The sequence below is a fragment of the Megascapheus bottae genome, chromosome 18 (assembly GCF_031878675.1).
Source record: "Megascapheus bottae isolate mThoBot1 chromosome 18, mThoBot2.hap1, whole genome shotgun sequence".
Lineage (NCBI taxonomy): Eukaryota > Metazoa > Chordata > Mammalia > Rodentia > Geomyidae > Megascapheus > Megascapheus bottae.
The window spans coordinates 37,919,728-37,937,541 of record NC_143526.1 but is presented as its reverse complement, the minus strand read 5'-3'; the positions used below and the strand labels follow the sequence as shown (position 1 = coordinate 37,937,541).

The 17,814-nt window shown below is 53.2% G+C and overlaps 2 protein-coding genes across 3 annotated transcripts in view; one reads left to right on the top strand and one right to left on the bottom strand.

Moving 5' to 3' along the window:
- The window catches only part of Rims4 (regulating synaptic membrane exocytosis 4), a 57,892-nt gene extending 48,081 nt beyond the window's left edge, over window positions 1-9,811 (top strand). Inside the window, exons 3-6 of the mRNA XM_090352409.1 lie at window positions 4,105-4,217; window positions 4,435-4,536; window positions 5,000-5,139; window positions 8,051-9,811. Coding sequence (XP_090208535.1) covers window positions 4,105-4,217; window positions 4,435-4,536; window positions 5,000-5,139; window positions 8,051-8,269 — 574 coding nt within the window. The 3' untranslated portion in view covers window positions 8,270-9,811. The remainder of the gene's footprint in view (window positions 1-4,104; window positions 4,218-4,434; window positions 4,537-4,999; window positions 5,140-8,050) is intronic.
- A 2,133-nt stretch (window positions 9,812-11,944) lies between these two features.
- On the bottom strand, window positions 11,945-17,814 carry Kcnk15 (potassium two pore domain channel subfamily K member 15). 2 transcript variants are annotated; one of them, XM_090352408.1, is made up of 3 exons: window positions 17,532-17,814; window positions 13,535-14,079; window positions 11,945-13,489 (listed from the first exon to the last, which is right to left on the bottom strand). In XM_090352408.1, the coding sequence occupies exons 1-3, from the start codon at window positions 17,812-17,814 to the stop codon at window positions 13,382-13,384; spliced, it is 936 nt and encodes a 311-aa protein (XP_090208534.1). In that variant the 3' UTR covers window positions 11,945-13,381. The 2 variants fall into 2 exon arrangements, with proteins under 2 accessions (XP_090208534.1, XP_090208533.1); XM_090352407.1 differs by having other exon boundaries at window positions 11,945-14,079.

Genomic DNA, 17,814 nt, shown 5'->3' with positions numbered 1-17,814 from the left:
GATAACAGATTTTGTGTTACAGCAGAATTTGGTGTACTGTAGGTGTGGCAGGTGGGCAGATGGCAGCATGGGGGTGGGGGTGAATAAATACCCAGGGAGCCATTAACTCCTGGGACCCTTTGTCCATTTTTAGAAAAAAAAATTAAATTGTTATTCTGAAGGTGATGTCCAGAGGGTTACAGTTATATAAGTCAGGTAGAGGGGTACATTTCTTTTTGGACAATGCCACCTCTTCCCTTGCTCCCTCCCAGGCTTTCCCTCCTATCCTCACCCATTTTCAACATAGCGGCCAGTAAGGACCACTGTTGCATCTGTTCACCCTTTATCCCTCCATTTCTGTGCCTCCTCGAACACTCCCAAAGACCCAGGACCTTTTCCAATCACATAGCCTGTCATACTCACCAGGCTTTTAATTTCTGTGACCTTTTAATTTCTGATGCCAGTGAGGATGGGGATCCATCTGGAAAAGACAATGGCATTGAACCTGCAAGTAATCCAATTACTTCTTTAACTATCAAGGACACAGAAAAGCCAGGAGCCAACCTCCACTCTAAGGTTAATAATAAAAGACAAATGAGTTTTAGCCCCACAAAACAAAACTAACAGGATTTGAGATGCAGGAAATCTCATTTCACCATTAATACAAAATAAAAAGCCAGCAGAACATGGCATAATCCTGTTTCAGGGCTCTGCCTCTGCCCACTGTGGCTTTCATCCTCAGGAAGGCACAGCTTCCTTCCTGTTGCCTTCCCTCTCCTCCTGGCCCCCGTAAGGCCTGGGACTTGGTCACAGGCATCCAGATGCCCACCTGCCTAACAAGTGTGGAACCAGAAATGCCATGAGAACACCACGGCGGAGAGGAGGATTGGTGAGGACAGGCAGAAGGAGCCAGTAGACTAGGGCATTTCCCACCTTGATTGGCTCAGGAGCTGTTCTGTGTTGAGCCTGATCACAAGGATCAACCCTAGCAATTCAGCTATGCAATTATTGTTTAGTCCCATTGGATGTGCGGAAACTGCAACTGAGAGAGGTTGAGAACCTGTTCCAGATTGCACAGCACAAGAAGCCAGGCTTTCTAATGTGCCAGAGGCCCAATCTCAATCCTTGTCCTTTATTCTTCCAGGTTGAGAGCAGCTGTAGGCTTTGACAGTCAGCACTTTTTGAGCTCCCGTTGCACAAAAGGACATATATGGGACACTTGGCAAGTCAGCATAACGTCGTACTTGTGGTTAATGGATCCTGTTGGCAGGGAATTTTGAAGCATTAGAAAGTGATACACCACAAGCAGTGGCCATTTCAATGGCTGTCACTGTTGTCACGTTGGTGACAGATAGGAACATTGACTGAAGGGTAGTGACAGTAGCAACTTGATTAAGTAGCTATTGAGGCATGGAACCAGGTCTGGTTTTCTAGCCTCTGCCTACCACAGAGAAGCTCCGAAGGTGCAGCGGGGTCTCTAATGCATTTGGCCCTCTGGTCAGTGGGGAGCAGGTGCCCCATTCCCCCTTCCTCCAGTCCCAGAGGATGCAATTGCATGCTGAAGGTTTTCCGGGGCGCCAGCCTGGTTCCTTGGCAGCCGACAAGGCACCCTGGGATGGGAAATCAGGCAGCCGCCCAGATATTAGAAACAATTACTGCTAATTACCAGGCCTGCCAGTTCCCCATTGTCTGCTCACACCCTATCCAGGAACTAAGGAGCAGACAATGGCGATGTTGGAGGAAACTTTCAATTTTGGGCGGGTGGCACAAGGCCTCGCTCTGCCTTGGAGGCCTTGTGCCGCTCTGCACCCTGGAACCCACAAGGCTGCGCCATCTCTCTCTGCCTCTCTTGGCTTTTGAAGCCCACATCCTCTTTAGAGTGGATCCTGGGCACCTCCAGAGGACCTCGGGAGTGGTATGGAGTCCTCAAAAGATTCAGGCGAATCAAATGGGGTTTAATGCTTATTGTACCTGAGGAGCTGTCCGTGATATTGGCTTAGTCCTGTGCTGCTGACTCCATGAAGGGAGGATATGTGGGCTCAGGCCTCACCTTCATTCCAGTTCTGGACTGTGGTTACTGTCTGCTCCTTGCTTCTTTGAACTCAGCTAGTTCTCTTTGCTCTAGCCTCTGTGATTCTTCATCGGCATCCCTGGACTAGCCATTGTGCCTTTCCCTCAGCTCCACCCACTGAGAAAAGTGACACAAACCCTTTTGCTTTCAGGTCCCCAGCCCTGTCTGGGATTTTCCATGCCCCGCTCCCCTTAGTACTGCCAGCGCAACCATACTACAGACCTGCCTAGCAGCTCCCTTCTCTCCCTCCTCACTGACTGCCTCTGCTCTCCCAGGCTTGGACTGCATTTGCTTGGAGTGGGACCGTCTGGTTTAGTTACCTCTCTTTCCAAGTCTATTTCTTTGATTTGGAGCTAAAAAGCCAAGAAGCTGCAGCTTCTGCCTCTGCATCCTCCTGGGTTATCCGGGCTATGAAGCAGAAGATGTCAGCCGCCCTGTGCATGCGGCCGGACAGGACTGGGCAGGGGCAGTGGGACAGCATGACAGTGAAGAGAGTCTCGAAAGTGTCGTTATGCTTCTGTCTTTGGCTCTGCCAATAACTTACACAGAAATAGGCTCTCTTGGCAGTGCCGAATGTCTCACATGATCCAGGGAAGAACGGAGCAGCCATGGATAGGAAGTTAGCAGAGTCTGTGGGCTTTTTGCAAGAGCAGATCACACAGTCTTCAGCTTTTAGGGGGATCTTTGAGATCCCCCTCTTCACTCCCTGGAGAGTAAAAATGCCTGACCTAGCTGGGGTCAGGCATTATCCTTGTATCTATCATCTCTGCCCAGAGGTCAGGCTCACCACCTTTGCTATGCCAGTGAGATTTTTTTTTTTTATCTGAATAATGGTAGAGGAGCTAGAGTCCATCAGATAAGGACCAGATGATAAAATAGGTTGTGAATATCTTGCTCCTACAGGCTCTTTGGGTGTGGTACTTGGTGCTTCTTCTTATTCATTTCTCAGAAGAGACCCTATAGAAGGATGCCTTATTGGGGCCAGAGAGCATGGCCTAGTGGTAGCATGCTTGCCTAGCATGCATGAAGCCCTGGGTCCAATTCCCCAGAACCATATACACAGAAAAAGCAGGAAGTGGCTCAAGTGGCAGAGGGCTAGCCAAAAGTGTCCAAAGACAGTGCCCAGGCCCTGAGTTCGAGCCTCAGGACTGGCAAAAAAAAAGGAAGGAAGCATTATTGTTTCCAGTATAGATGTTGTTAGGAGATAGGTTAGAGGTAAAATGGGAGAGGGAAACACATGAGTACTAGATTACACAAAATAATAATCTCCTAAAGGAGGAGATGAAAGAACTTGTTTCAGGCAGGGCTTGATCCAGGACTTCACACAATGCCACCAGTTAGATGGCTTCATCCTTGGGCTCTCCACCACAAGCTCCAGTTCTTGGGGCCACCTGTGATGGGAAATTAGAGCTTCACATTCCCCACACTTCACACAGTTTCCAGGCCAGATTCTTGTTGGCTGAATTGGGCCACATGTCTGCCTCTGATCCAGTCATTGGCCAAGGAAAGGGAATATCTTGATTGGCCAACTGAACTATGGGCCAGCCCAGGTCTGTTCCTCCCTACTGCATTCATATGTCTGAAGTTTAGGGTCCTCAAAGGAGATTTGAGGTCTTGTTACCAAAAAAAGGGAGTGGGTTTGGGGCAGCTAAGCAGTAGCACAGCACACCTTGGGGTCTGACACTGTTGTCCCGGTGCCTCAAGCCCTTGTGCACAGTGGTTGTCCAGGCCTCATGTTCAGCTATGTATTCTGTTTCAGTAGTGGAGGGCAGGGTAGACACAGGATGGGATGTGATAGGATTCTAATCAGCTCCAGTCTCTGGAGCTTGGAATATCAAAGCACTGAGCCATGTGAGCCAGCAGTTGACAAACCCTACAGCTAGCCCAGGAGGTAAGGCCAGCATAGCCACTCCCTGGAGGTAAACCAAAGGCTTGGAAAGAACAGGTTACTGGTGAATGCAGGCAGGAGCACCACGGAGTGGAGGCCATTCTGGACCTGCCTGTCAGAGTTCTGTTGGCCCCTGGGAACCTATGTGTTGTTTTGTCTTTTTCAGCCTTAACTATGGAGGAGTCTGCCTGGCATCAGATGCCCAGTTCAGTGACTTCTTGGGAAGCATGGGTCCAGCACAGTTTGTAGGCCGCCAGACCCTCGCCACCACCCCCATGGGTAAGTGCCCCCAGGGACAAATAGACGAGGGCCTTGCGTCTGTCTTCCTTTCCCTCTTCTGAGCCCCCAGTGTGGAGCCTGGCTCACACTGCCAAACCCTGGACAGAACTCAGGCTCAGATTTCAGAGTTTGGTCCTAGTCTCCTTTGGGCTGGAGGAAGGGGCCCTGCACAAGCCTTTGAGCCATCCCTCATGATCCTCTCTGGCTCCTCTTCCAGGGGACGTGGAGATCGGCTTGCAGGAGCGCAATGGTCAACTAGAAGTGGACATCATCCAGGCTCGGGGACTGACGGCCAAGCCCGGATCCAAGACACTGCCAGGTGAGGGGCTCCCTCTGCTCAGCCAGGCAGGGGTAGGGAGACCCAGAGGTCACCTGAAGGGGCATCCAGAGCCTAAGAGAGAGGGAGAACCACCTGCTCCGATTCTACTGTCTTCTGTGACACTGGTGGTTTAGGCTTATCTGGGGTCCCAGCTGATAATACTTCTTATCAGTTCCCCCGGCTCAGGGGAGGCAGGGTAAACATCTACCATGTTTAACAGTGGTAGCCAGTAAGTGTGTGTTGAACGGATTCTAGCAATGAGGGTAAGGGGAGAAACTGAGCAAGGGGAGGGAGAGGCTGGCAGGACCGAAGCAGGAGCAGACCTACCCATCCCCCTGCTTCTGCCCCCCCCCCATGGCTACAGGCCTCTTCTTAGGGGTATCCTGGCAGTAGGTGGTGGCCCCCTCTCTGCTGCCCCATTTGAGGGCCAGCCTAGAATGTGGCCACTGGCCTGTGTCCCCAGCGGCCTACATCAAGGCATACCTGTTGGAGAATGGCGTCTGCATTGCCAAGAAGAAGACCAGAGTCGCTCGCAAGTCGCTGGACCCGCTGTACAACCAGGTGCTGCTGTTTCCTGAGAGTCCCCAGGGCAAAGTCTTACAGGTGAGGCGCACTCGTGTGTGTGTGTGTGTGTGTGTGTGTGTGTGTGTGTGTGTGTGTGTGTGTGTGTGTGTGTGTGTGTGTCTGTGTGTCTGTGTGGTCAAGGTAGGGGTATCTGAGGGCCTCACCTGGAGGAAGCAAGGCCTACTTCCTGCCACTGGGAGCAAGGCCATTTCTAAGTGAGCAAGATCCCTTCTGAGCTTCTGCTTCTTCATCTGGAAAAGGAGGCACAGACAGTATCTGCCTGACACTGCCATGGCAGTGAGTGTGTGCTGGGGTAAGAAGAGTTCCCACAGGGGCTGGAAGTGTGGCTGCCTAGCATGCATGAAGCCCTAGGTTCAATTCCTTACTACCACATAAACAGAAAAGGCTGGAAGTGGCTCAAGTGCTAGAGTGCTAGCGTTGAGGAAAAGAAGCTCAGGGACTGTGCCCAGGCCCTGAGTTCAAGCCCCAGGACTGGCAATAAAAAAAATGGAAGTTTGAGCACATGGCTCACGTAGAGGGCTTGCTTTCTCAGGCAGTGCACGTGAGGCCTGGCCTCACAATTGACATCACCAGTGCGCAGCCTGTCTGGCCGCAGGACCTCGTTTTCTGTCTTGTGCCTCAGGGGGAAGGCATTAAAAATGGGATGTTTATTGATCTTAGTGGGGTCAGTTTCTGCAGTGTATTCCATGTGTGTGCTGGGGTGTGGGGGTGCATTAATTTCTATTGTTATCAAAACTGCCTGGAAGCCCCTGCTGGCCTGAAAGTATTCAACCACCATGGAAAATGGCCAGGAGGAGACCACCAGGGCTGGTGGTACCTGCTGGACTGAAGTTTGGGCATTCTGGCCCTTGGTCCACATCCTAGCTGGGATGTGGAAGGGACTTGAAAACAGAACACTGACATGGATAGGGTTCTTATGCTAGGTGCAGGACAGGACAGACCTACCATATGTGGCAACTCTAAGCGCTTCTCTCCCTCTCTCTCTCTCTGTCTCTCTCTGTCTCCCTCTGTGTCTCTGTGTCTCTCTCGGTGTGTCTCTGTCTCTGTCTCTCTCTCCTCTTTGTATGAGGCCACCATTTCCATCAGACCAGGACATCATTTTAACTTAATCACCTCTTTCAATGCCCAGTCTCCAAACACTTGGAGGTTCTAGTGCATATGAATTATGGTGACCCAGGCTAGCCCATGTCACCATTGAAAACACATACATATGCCAACCAGAATCTGCTGCTCACCAGCTGCCTGAGGGGCACTGAGGACTTCACTGAGGAGCATGAGTTGATGATGTCACTTCTCTGAGCCTCAGTTTAGACAGTGATAGCTGTGGCATGAGCTCATTTCATGTAGAGTTGTGTCCATGTGAGACACACAGTAGGCACTGGCCAGCCCCCTTTGTGGTTAAAGAGCACCAGATAGTCTACCTGGAGTTTGTCATCCTCTTGCTCCTTTGATCCTTTTAGATAAGGTGAACTAATATCATTCCATTTACAACCATTAAACACTGAGGCTAAGTGAGGTCATCATATTCAATGCATGAGATTAGCAAAATTGAGGGGAGAGTTGGGTTGGGAGGGAAGCAGGAGAATGATGAAAGGGTTAACACTGAGCAGGATGCATTGTACTCATAAACTGATTTACTGAAGGATAACTCCTGTGTACAACTGCTTAAAGATAATGAATATATATGTATATATATATATATATATATTAAAAGAAAAAATACAGGAAGAGACAGCTGGGCGTAGTAGTGTGCGTCTGTAATTTCAGCACTGGGGAGGCCAAGATAGGAAGGAGGATCTAAATTCAAGACCTGAGTTACATGGCTAAGATCCCATCTTAAAAAGCAAAAAGCACAAGAGAACCAGAGTCAGTTAGAGTCTTGTGTCAGACTCTGAGACACTGAAAGCCATGCTTTAAGCCACCAGGCTCTGTTGAGTGGCCTACCTTTGTAAAGGGAGATAAAGCTAGAAACTGAGGCACAGACAGAAAACAAGGTCCTTCAGCCACACAGGCTGCACACTGGTGACTCTGGTTTGTTTTGTTTTTTTTTTTTGTCGGTCATGGGGCTTGAACTCTGGGCCTGGGCACTTTCCCTGAGCTCTTCAGCTCAAGGCTACCGACCTACCCCTTGAACATCAGCCCCACTTCCCATTTTTTTTTAGTGATTAATTGAAGATGAGAGTCTCATGGTCTTTAGTGCCTGTGCTGACTTTGAACCTTGATCCTCAGATCTCAGTCTCCTGATTAGCTAGGATTACAGGCATGAGCCACCTCGCCCCGCTACTGGAGACTCTTAATGGCTGGTAACCAAAACATTGAATGGCCCTGAAGAAAAAGATTGAGCCAGGCACTCCTAACTACTCAGGAGGTGGAGACCTGAGGATCGCTGTTGAAGCTAGCCCAGGCAGAAAAGTCCCCTAGAGACTCATGTCCAATTAACCACTAGAAAACCAGAAGTGGCACTGTGGCTCAAAGTGGTAGAGTGCTAGCCTTGAGCAAAAGAACTCAGGGACAGCGCCCAGACCTACAACAGACAATAAAGGAAGGAAGAGGTTGGTTAGATGGAGAAAGGAGGCTAATTTGTCCCAGCCACTTGGTAAGACTTTTTTCCTGATGGGTTTCAGCACTTTTAGAAGCAGTGAACCAATGGGGAAACAGGAAGGGGACCCCTGATGTAGAGTCATCCTTTAAGGCCTAAGTTCAAAGATAGGGCTCATGGAGGATGGAACCAAGAGGACCAGACTCCAAGTTCAAACCAGACATCTTGACCAGCAGTCACAGGAACATAGGAGCCAGAAAAAGGACTTGAGCCATTGAGAAGGTAGATTCTACAGGATTCAGGTGAATTGGCCAAGGGGACCCTAGGTTCTGGCCTTGGGTCTGTGGGAGGCAGGGACAGGCTTTGAACTCCGTGTCTCTTGCCTCGCAGGTGATCGTGTGGGGAAACTACGGGCGGATGGAGCGGAAGCAGTTCATGGGTGTGGCCCGAGTGCTGCTGGAGGAGCTGGACTTGACCACCCTGGCCGTGGGCTGGTACAAGCTCTTCCCCACCTCCTCCATGGTGGACCCTGCCACAGGTCCCCTGCTCCGGCAGGCATCCCAGTTGTCCCTCGAGAGCACCGTAGGGCCCTGCGGCGAGCGATCTTAGTTCCAGGGACAGGGAAGGGCTCCCCAAGATGGCCTGGAGACCGCCCAGTCCTGACCTGGGACCCCAGGCCCAGGGGCACACTGGACAGAGGAGGATGGGGTTCTCCCCCACCGTGGGGAAGCGGAATGGGGAGACCTGCCCCCCTTGGGCCCCTCCTCTCCCCTCTTTGCCTCGTACCCCTGACACCTTCCCTCTCCCGATGGGTTGGCTGCACTTTTGACTTGGCTGCTGTCAACCTGGTGGCTGTGGCTGCAAATGGAGAAAGACTGAGGTGGGTGAGCCATGGCTTTACCTGCCCCAACACCGCCCTACCTGTCCCCTGTCACCTCCTTGGAAGCTTGCTGCCCGGAGCCAAGTCCAGAACCCAGCCAGCCATCTCCATGGTGCCAATTACCAGCAAGTGTCTTTCCTGCGGCACCGGGTTCAGGCAGCTCCTGCTGCCCTGGAGCTGCTGGGGCAGCTTTGCAAGGATCCGGAGCCAGCTCCCGGGGGTCCAGAGCCCCCTACTTGAAGAGGAGCTCTGGCTTCCCTCTGCCTGCCCATGGAAGGAGCTTTGCCGCAGCCTGTCTGAGTCCATCTGTCCATCCCCTCCTGCCTGCCCCTTTTCTGGTGGCTGTAGGAGCCAGGGGCCAACAGGGACCTAAGGAAAGGAGATGTCCGAGGCTGATAGACTCCCAGGGTGCCTTGCTCTGCTGGTCTGGGAACTGGAAAGGACATTGTTGCCTTTGCTTTGGTAGACAGAGAAGAGCTGTGGGACCCTGAGTTTCTAGAACCCCTCGCCCAGGGAGCTCACTGTCTCGGCATTGACAGTAGGCTAGATTATGAAGCAGGAGCAGGGGTGGGGGGGAAAGGCTAAGGAAAAGTGAGATTGGGACTGGTGGTGCCAAGGGTAAGGCTCTCCAAATAGGAGAGCCCCTCCTTTGTGAATGAGGTCAAAGGTCATCTTGTCTACCCCTCTGCCTCCAGGCTAAGGGAGTGGGGAGCCATTAGAGCCCCCTATTTTAGTCTTTTTAAATAACTCACTCTGTACTAAGGGCAGAACCCATGCTCTGGCCTCAGTCACCTTGGCTCATGGAGAGATGGTGTGGGGAAGGAGTGGGAAAGCAGTGTTGAGCATTGGGAGACCTGGGTAGCTGCCTTCCCCACGGCCCTCGCTCCTTCACTGGGGCCCGTGGGAACCCTTACTGCATGCAGGAGGTGGCAAGCTGGCCCCTCTTTATAGAAGCACATTTCTGCCACCTCCCCTGGGAGGCACCAGCAGCCTGCCATCCTCTTCACCTAGTCCCTGCTGTGTAGGGCGTAGTCCAGGTTAGCTAGGTAGTTAGTGTTCACATCCTGGGGCCTATTCTTAGCTCAGAAGTAGTCTTTCCCAAGACCCAGGCCAGGGGTGGGAGAGGAAACCCCATGCATTCCAAGAGACTGCAGTCTCTGGCTGGCCTGGGCTGGACCAGGCAGCCTGGGGAGACCAGCCCTTCTTCTTTCCCTTCCTTCTCCCTCTCCTGTAGGGTTTTACTCCCCCCCGCCCCCCGATACACACATCCCTATGATACTCAGTGTTCTTATGTGTTACCCTTGGCCCTGATTTTCCTTCCAAGGCACCTCTTTGGGTTGCTGGGCCCAGAGGAGGGGCCTGGATTGCATTGGAGAGGGTTTTTCCACAGAGGTGGCCTGGGCTGTTGGGTCCGTCATTCCTGGTCCACCAGGGATTCTTTCCACTTAGAAATTCTCCCTGACCCTTAGCATGGTTGAGCCCTGGGTGAACTTTCATGTTCCGATGGACTTCTGTCCCCTCCATGCAGCCTCTTCGTTACCCAGAGAAGGGGCCATGGACTCGACTCTTTTCAGACTCTGCCATGGCTGGGGCCCGGAGGAGGGAGCAGGGCTATGCTGGGCTCCATTGAAGGTCCATGGTCAACACCTCCCCTACTTACTATCATTTTTAACCAGTGTGATTGCTGCTTGTTTAGTGCTCACTAATCGGAGTATTTTGGCCCAGGAGAGCGCCTTCTTTCTCCAGCATCGTTGCCGTGGTTGTTCAGGAGTGGGGCAGAGCCTGGGCACTGCCAACCCAAGCAGGGTCGGGCTTCAGGTCTCAGCGCTGACATGGTCCTCTCAGCCTGAGCCCTGCCTGGGCATCTGCGTCTGTGCAGAGCTCAGAGACACAGAGACTAAGAGAACTCCAAAGCAATAACACCCTGGGGGGAGGGGGGCGCCGAGGAGCCCCTCGTTGAGTTGGTTTTTTGTGTTCATTCTGTGAACTCTCACTCACCTCCTGGAGGTTGGGGGGGCTGGAGCCCTGATTCTTTGTATCGTCATGAGCATGTGCCCCCACTTCCGAAGGGCTGTGGCCACTGGGCGTGGGAACCATTTCTGTCCTCACCGAGGGAGGGGTGCCGGGAGGGAAGCCACTGTTTTCGTCACAGCTCAGCTTGTCCCTGCTGCTGTATGGTCCATTGCCAACTCAGATTCCATCATCGGGAAAGAGGCAGACAGGGGCGAGTTGAGGCTGGTGTCTCTGTGGGGGAGATTCTTTCTTGTCTCTGGGTTAGAGGTCCCATGCCTAGCTGGCATGGGGTGAGGGAGTCCTGCTCTACTTTCTGTTCTCCAGAGCACTAGTTCTTTGCTGGGGGACTCAGGGACCTTTAGTCCATTTCCATTTTACAGACAGGCCTGGGAGAGCCACCCTGGGGTCACCTGGGATTGCAGTGGCACCCCAGTCTGTCTCTTTGCTGGAGCCATGGTGGAGAAAGTGGGACTGCATCTTTCACTTTTTCCATCTCTTCAGAGCCTCCTAGAGTCTCCTAGTGCCCCCCCACACCAACTATGAGCAGAACAAGTTGTAGCCCCCTGAGAGTTTAAGAAACTCAAAGCAGGAAGTGATGTGCTCAACGCCTTTCAGTACTTGAGCCTCGGGAAGCAGAGCTAGGGGCGCCGATGTGTTTTTTTCTTGCAGTGCAGACTCCATTTCTGGGCCGTCTGTCTGCCACCATCAGTGTTTCTGGGTTCTACAGCCCTGCCTGGGTCTATCTACCAGACGGATGTCTGGGACTTGGAGAAGGGTTCCCAGGGGGACCCGAGTCTCCCCCAATTGATTGTGGCAATAGGATTTTCTTTAGAGCATCATGAGTGGGGTGGAGTCTTGTCCTAGAGCCATAACTCATCCAGGACCAGCTAGAAGGTGTGAAGAAATAAGTTTCTGCCTGAGACTGGCATGGGGGGGATGGGCTGGAATGTGGCCCTACCCAGGAAATCCCTGTCTCCCCTTCAGAAGTAAGGCCCCATCACTAGCAGCGTTCTCTACATTTTCTGTCTCACTATACTTTTGGTGGGCTGTGCCCTGACCCCACAGGAGCCCCTAGGAAGGAGATGGAGGGAGTCTGGGTTCTCGTCAGCCCTGTTGTCAGGAGTGGAAAGCAGAGGTCCAGGACAAGAAAGAGCTTGTAGCGGCCCTATCAGTGTGGCTGCACCAGGACCACACTTGTGTCTTTGGCAATTCAGAGCCCATGGCTCTTCTGCCCTGGGAGGTCAGCCAGACAGTTTAGCAAGGTGGCTCTGTGCTTTCTGTAACTCCCCACCCAGTTCCTCAGACCAGGAGCTCCTGGTGTGCTTTGGGGTTCAGAAACCGCACAGTCCCCAGGCCCTCCCAAGGCACAGCTGTTGCATCCAGCAAGGTCACCTGCTTTTATTTATTGAGCAGCACTGCTGTGCCAGGCCGGGGGCCCAGTCCCTCTCCCGCCCCTGTAATGGTTCCTCTGCCCTCTGGGAGGGCCACGTCTGCAGAGCAGCTCCTCTGTGGATGGAAAATGTCATGTCCTGTCCACAAGCTCACCTAAGAAGCCCCCAAGGGCCCGGCGGCTGCTGCCCACGTTACCCAGGGCACTGTGAGGGCTCAGTGCAGGCTGGAAGTGGGCATGCGTGTTACCTTTGCGCCCTCTTGCTCTAGATTGCATCCTGCAAGGTGGTGGGATGGTCCTCAGGCCGGGGCCTCTTTCCACCCACCCCACCTTTCCCTTAGATCCTCTCCAGGAACAAGAGCCCACCCTGGGCTCTAAGGGAGGGAGGGTTTCTGGGGCTCCCTGGGTTGGAGTGGGTCGTATTGCATTGTGGGTCACATCATGTTCATGACCATGTAGCTCATGTTGAAAATTAAAGTTTTTGGCTTTTCTAACCTGGCTTGCTCTCGCTTTGTGCTGAGACAGGTCTACCTGCAACATAGAGAATGGCATTTTCAGGGGTGAGGGCTTTGTTAGGACTTCTTTACTGGCATGGAAACTGAGGCCCAGAGAGAGCCAGTGAGGATTGCAGAGTCACATTGCTGGCTATTGGCATGTTGCAGCAGGAGGTGTAGCCCACAGCAGTGTGGGGGCCTGCAGATTCACCCCTAGTGTCTCTCAGCCAGGTCTCCTCACCAGTTTCCTGGGGGGACAGTCATTCACAGAAGAGGGAGGCAGTGCCACTGCATAGAGGCTGTGCAGAGAGGCGAGCTCTTTCAAGTAATGCAGTGGTGGTTCACCATGAAGAGCACATGGTAGGTAGACAGTTCAGCTATTTCTGACTTCATGCTTGCAGTATGAGCTGGCCTCACCAATAGGATTCCGGAACGGTGCATTTCCCTGCAAGGTAAAGAAATAGAGCCAGTTGATTCAGCTGGGCTGAGCCAGCGGTGGCAGGGACCTGGGTCTTCTCCTAGGCTGCTGTGACCACATCTTTCAAAGCAGTTTGGACTGAGGACTTGTACCTCTAAGAGTGCCTGGAGTCTGCTCACCTTTGTATGCATACCTTAGTTTCTCACAGTACTGAGGCTTGAAGTCAGGGCCCAGGTGCTGTCCCTTAGTTTTATTTGCATAAGGCTGGCCTTCTACCAGTTGAGCCACACCTCCATTTGTTAATTGGAAAGAAGATCCTCATGGACTTGCTTGCCTGGGCTGGCTTTGAACCACAATCCTCAGATCTCAGCCTCTGGGGTTACAGGTGTGAACCATCGACTCCAGCCTCTTACAACTGCTTGTGGAGAAACTGCTTGTGGTAGACGACAGCCACGAGGCCCTATCCCTCTCTAAGTCCCAGTCCCGGCGCAGGGTCTATCAGGTGTGACTGAGCCAGGTATGGATGTCAGATGGACTTCCTTCTCGCCTGGAGTCTGTCTGTCGGGATGGGACGTACTGCCACGGGGCTGGAGGGAGGAGAGAAGCCCAGGTTGTCGCAGGCCCAAGTCTCCAGCTGGCAGACACGTTGGGAGATGCGGGTGGCGCCTCTAGGCCTCACTGGGTGGTGGGGTGCACGGGGGCACATGTGGCTCACACGCGCCCCCAGGCGGGGTGACGGGACACAGCTGGGCGCCTCGGTGTTGGCCAGGAAGCGCAGGACCACAAGGTTAAGGAAGGCCCCGATGACCGTGAGCCCCAGCAGGATGTAGAGAAAGCTGAAGGCCACATAAGGTGGCTTCCTCTGCAGCGCCTCATCACTCTGCAGCGCCACGAAGTCGCCGAAGCCGATGGTGGTGAGGGTGATGAAACAATAGTAGTAAGCGTGGAAGAAGGTCCAGCCCTCAAAGTGCGCAAAGGCGACGGCCCCGAGGGCCAGGGTGGCCACGCACGCCAGCAGCCCGGCCACCACCATGTTCTCCGTGGACACGCGAGGCTGCCGCAGACCCAGGCAGCGCTTGGCCGCCAGCAGCAGGTGTCGCATCAGCGCGTTGAGCCGCTCGCCCAGGCTCTGGAAGGTGACCAGGGTCAGCGGGATGCCCAGGAGTGCGTAGAACATGCAGAAGACCTTGCCGGAGTCCGTGCCAGGGGCTGCGTGGCCATACCCTGTGCGGGGAGGGAGCAGGGAGAGGGGGGTGAGCACCCGGCCCCAGGGCCAGCCCCGAGATGACCATCTTCAAACACTAGGGCCCACAGGTCCATTCCTGGCTCTGCCTCAGACTGCAAAGAGCCCCCCCTGCTGGGAAGGAAAAACATCCTGTTGATGAGGGAATGATGGAGAAGATCCCAGCACGGGGGAGGCAGAGGAAGGATTGTGGGTTCTAGGCCAGACTGGGCTACAGAGAAAAACTGTCTCAAAATAAAAAAAACAACTCAAAAGAAGCCAAGCCCCCCGAAACACATATTGCACTGTCCCTTTGAGATGACATTTTGAAACAGCAGTCACTGGTCTGTGGTTGCAGCTCCTTGGTGTTGGAAGAAGGGTTAACTACAAAAGGGCATGAAGAATCTGGAGAGGGGGTGTGGGAAATGTTCTCTTTTAAAGTTTATCAAGGATTTGTTTAATAAAGCAGGGCAAAGCAAGGAGAAATAAAAAAGAGTATCCACATACACACAGGGTAGATATGAGTAAGAGGCTGCCCTCTCTCCCTCTCCTTCTCTCTCTCTCTCTCTCTCTCTCTCTCTCTCTCTCTCTCTCTCTCTCTCTCTCTCTCTCTCCCTCTCCCCCCCCCTCGCGCGCTCTCTCTGTCTTTGTCTCTCCCTCTCCCCCTCCCTCCCTCCCTCTCTTCCTCCTCCCCTCCCTCCCCTCTCCCTTCCCCCCTCTCTCCTCTCTGCTGGTCCTGAACTCTGGGCTTGGGTGCTGTCTCTGAGCTCCTTTTGCTCCAGGCTAGCATTCTACCACTTGAGCCACAGCGCCACTTCCAGCTTTCTGTGACTTAATTGGAGATAAGAGTCTCACAGACTTTTCTGGCTGGCTTCAAACCATGATCCTCAGATTTCAGCCTCCTTATTCTCTCTTGATCTGCAGTTAGACCACAGGCGCCCTCTGTGTGTGAGAACCCACCCAGTATGCAAAAGTTTCCAGGTTAAGAAGCCTTGCTGGATAGTAGCGGGGAATAGTGGAGCCTTTTGGAGACCGACAGAAAAACATCAACAAAATATATCAAGTAAGAAAAGAAAGCAAGAGACAAAACTGTGTGTACCATAATGTCTATGTAAAGTGTATGTTGTGTTTAGAGGTGTGTACAGGCCAAGAATGTAGCTGGGAGGATACAAAAGAAAGGAATTACTATATTGAGAGGAACTTATGTGTTAAGAGACAAGACAGAGACTTGGAAAGACAAATGCCACATATTCTCTCTCATTATGGAATCTAGATTAAAAACATAAGTCATGAAAGTAGAAAGGGAATCATTTGGGAAGAGGAAGGTTGCCAGGAGGGAAGAGTAATGAGAAGTTATAGGTCGAATATTATTAAACTACATTATAGCTGGGCGCAGGGGCTCATTGACTATAATTCAAGCTACTCAGGATGCTGAAATCTATCTGGAGGATTGTGGTTCAGAGCCTGCACCCCCCCTCCCCAGCAGCTAAGCAAGCTTGAAGCCCTAAGTTGAACTCTACTACCCCGGGAGGGGGGGGGGAGGCACATTTTACACACGTATAAAAAGGTTACAAAACCCACTATTTAAAATAATTAATATACAATATCTAGTTAAAAAGGGGAGGGAGGGGGCCGGGAGTTTGGCCTAGTGGTTAAAGTGCTTGCCTAGCATGCATGAAGACCCGGGTTTGATTCCTCGGTACCACATACATAGAAAAAAGCCGGAAGTGGTGCTGAGGCTCAAGTGGTAGAGCTCTAGCCTTGAGAAAGTCCAAGGACAGTGCTCAGGCCCTGAGCTCAAGCCCAGGACTGGCAAAAAAAAAAAAAAAAAAGGGGGGGGGAGGGAGCAGAATGGGAATCCCTTTGCATTCTACATGCTTTTGTGCCCTTTGAATTATGCATAGTAAACATGTAAAATATTCAAAATATCAACACAACATATACCTGAAGACCTCTAGTGGTATCTCCACATTGCCAGTGTATGGCCCTAGCACTCTTGGCCTCTCTCTCTTTTGGGGGGTTGGGGGGGTTTGCTCTGCCTGCCACCAAACTTTGAGAACCTTGAGGGAAGAAGCCCTGGTGGCCGCTGTCCAGTGCCCTGCCCAGCCACATAGACTATAGGCCCTGGGAATAGTTACTGACCTAAACCAAGCTGAGACAAAAGCTTCTTTACCATGAAGAAGCCAGGGAGTGCTACTTCCTGGGGTCCTCTCAGGTAGGCCTAGTTCAGAAAGAGTGCGAAAGAAATAATAACCACTCAAGTACTCTCTGCATACTGTCTCATTTTTGCCCTTATTAACCCATTTTACAGATAAGGAAGTTAGGCTCTGAGGGCAGATGCTGCCCAAAGGTCCCAGGGTCTGAGCTCTGAGCTCCTTAACTCCTCAGCCACTGTCTTTCATAACTCCTCCAGGGACCTGGGCCTGACTGCAGGCTGGTTGAAGGAGATGGAAGCAGGTGGTAGCACCTCAAACATCCATAGAAAGGAAAACACCCAGCCTCCTCTCAGAGCCTCTTTCCCAGACTGTCTGAGGCAAAACAAACTCAGAAGCCTCCAAAGAAAGTGGGGAAGGCCAGAAGAGGCTGAGGGGCACCGTATCTGTGGGCACTACAAGAAGGCAGATGCCAGGATAAGCCACGATAAGGAAGCAAGGGTGCCCAGATGGACCAAAAGAGGCCAAGGGGTGGAATGGGAGCTAGGGCTGTGGTTGACAATTATTGGTAATGCACACTAAGTACTGTTGCCTACTTAGCTTCAGGCACCTGGCTACACAGTTTGTAGGCATGATCTCACCAGAGCCTGGAACCACTCAGACCGGCTGCCTGAGCCCAGCCAGAGCCCACCCAGAGCTCAGTCCACACGGACCATTCACTTGTAAGAGCAGCACAGAGAAACACTCCAGGGCGCGGGCTTGCACGTCAGTGGCCGGAGCCCTGGCCATGCGTGGCTGGGGCGTGCGGGGTGGTTGGCACCATGCTGGAGGCCCTGTTAGAGCCTGTTGGTCTGCTCTGCTCTTCTCTAGACTTGGGCCTCACAGGTTCCAGGCAGAGGGTGGTCAGAGCGACAACCCACCGGTCCAGATGCTGCAGAGGGATCGCTCTGGAGCCCCAAGGGTGAGGTGGCATTCCTTTAGCAACTGTTTACCGAGCATGTATTAAGTCGTAGAAGTGAGGAAGACGATCAAGGTCTCTGTCATCACGGAGTAACAACAATCACTTACGAAAAAGCCAGTTTGGCCCCGTGCTCTATCTCTTGGTTAACGATCTGTCTACAGCCCTCACATGGGTCCCTCCGGCCCCCGTGCCCGCCCGCCTCGGTGGACCGACAGCGTCCATCCCTCCAGAGTCGGGCTCAGAGAACCCAAGCTGCCCGTCCAAAGTGGCCGGGGGGAGCAGGGGCAGGGGCAGGGGACGGCAGCCCCGAGCGGCCCGGGGCACGGCGCGCGCGGCTCACCGATGGTGGTGATGACGGTGATGGCGAAGTAGAAGGAGCCGGCGAACTTCCACTGGCGGCCGGCGCGGTGCGGCTCGGCCTGCCGGGCCAGGCGCTCCAGCTCGTGGTAGTCGGCGGCGGAGAAGCCGTACTTCCTCCGGAACTCGCCGCGTTTCTGCGCCAGCCGGCGCTGGCGGCCGCGCTCCGCCTCGGACTCGAGCGCGTCGAAGACGGCGGCGCCCACCAGCAGGTAGGACAGGATGCACGCGACCAGCGCGGCCGTGCGCGCGCTCCGCTTCCCCAT

Excerpts from the sequence above, each read along its gene's own strand:
- Kcnk15 (XM_090352407.1), bottom strand. The coding sequence starts at position 17,814 with ATGGGGAAGCGGAGCGCGCGCACGGCCGCGCTGGTCGCGTGCATCCTG. Across the intron at positions 14,080-17,531 it reads CACCGTCATCACCACCATCG|GGTATGGCCACGCAGCCCCT; the intron begins GTGAGCCGCGCG and ends CTCCCCGCACAG.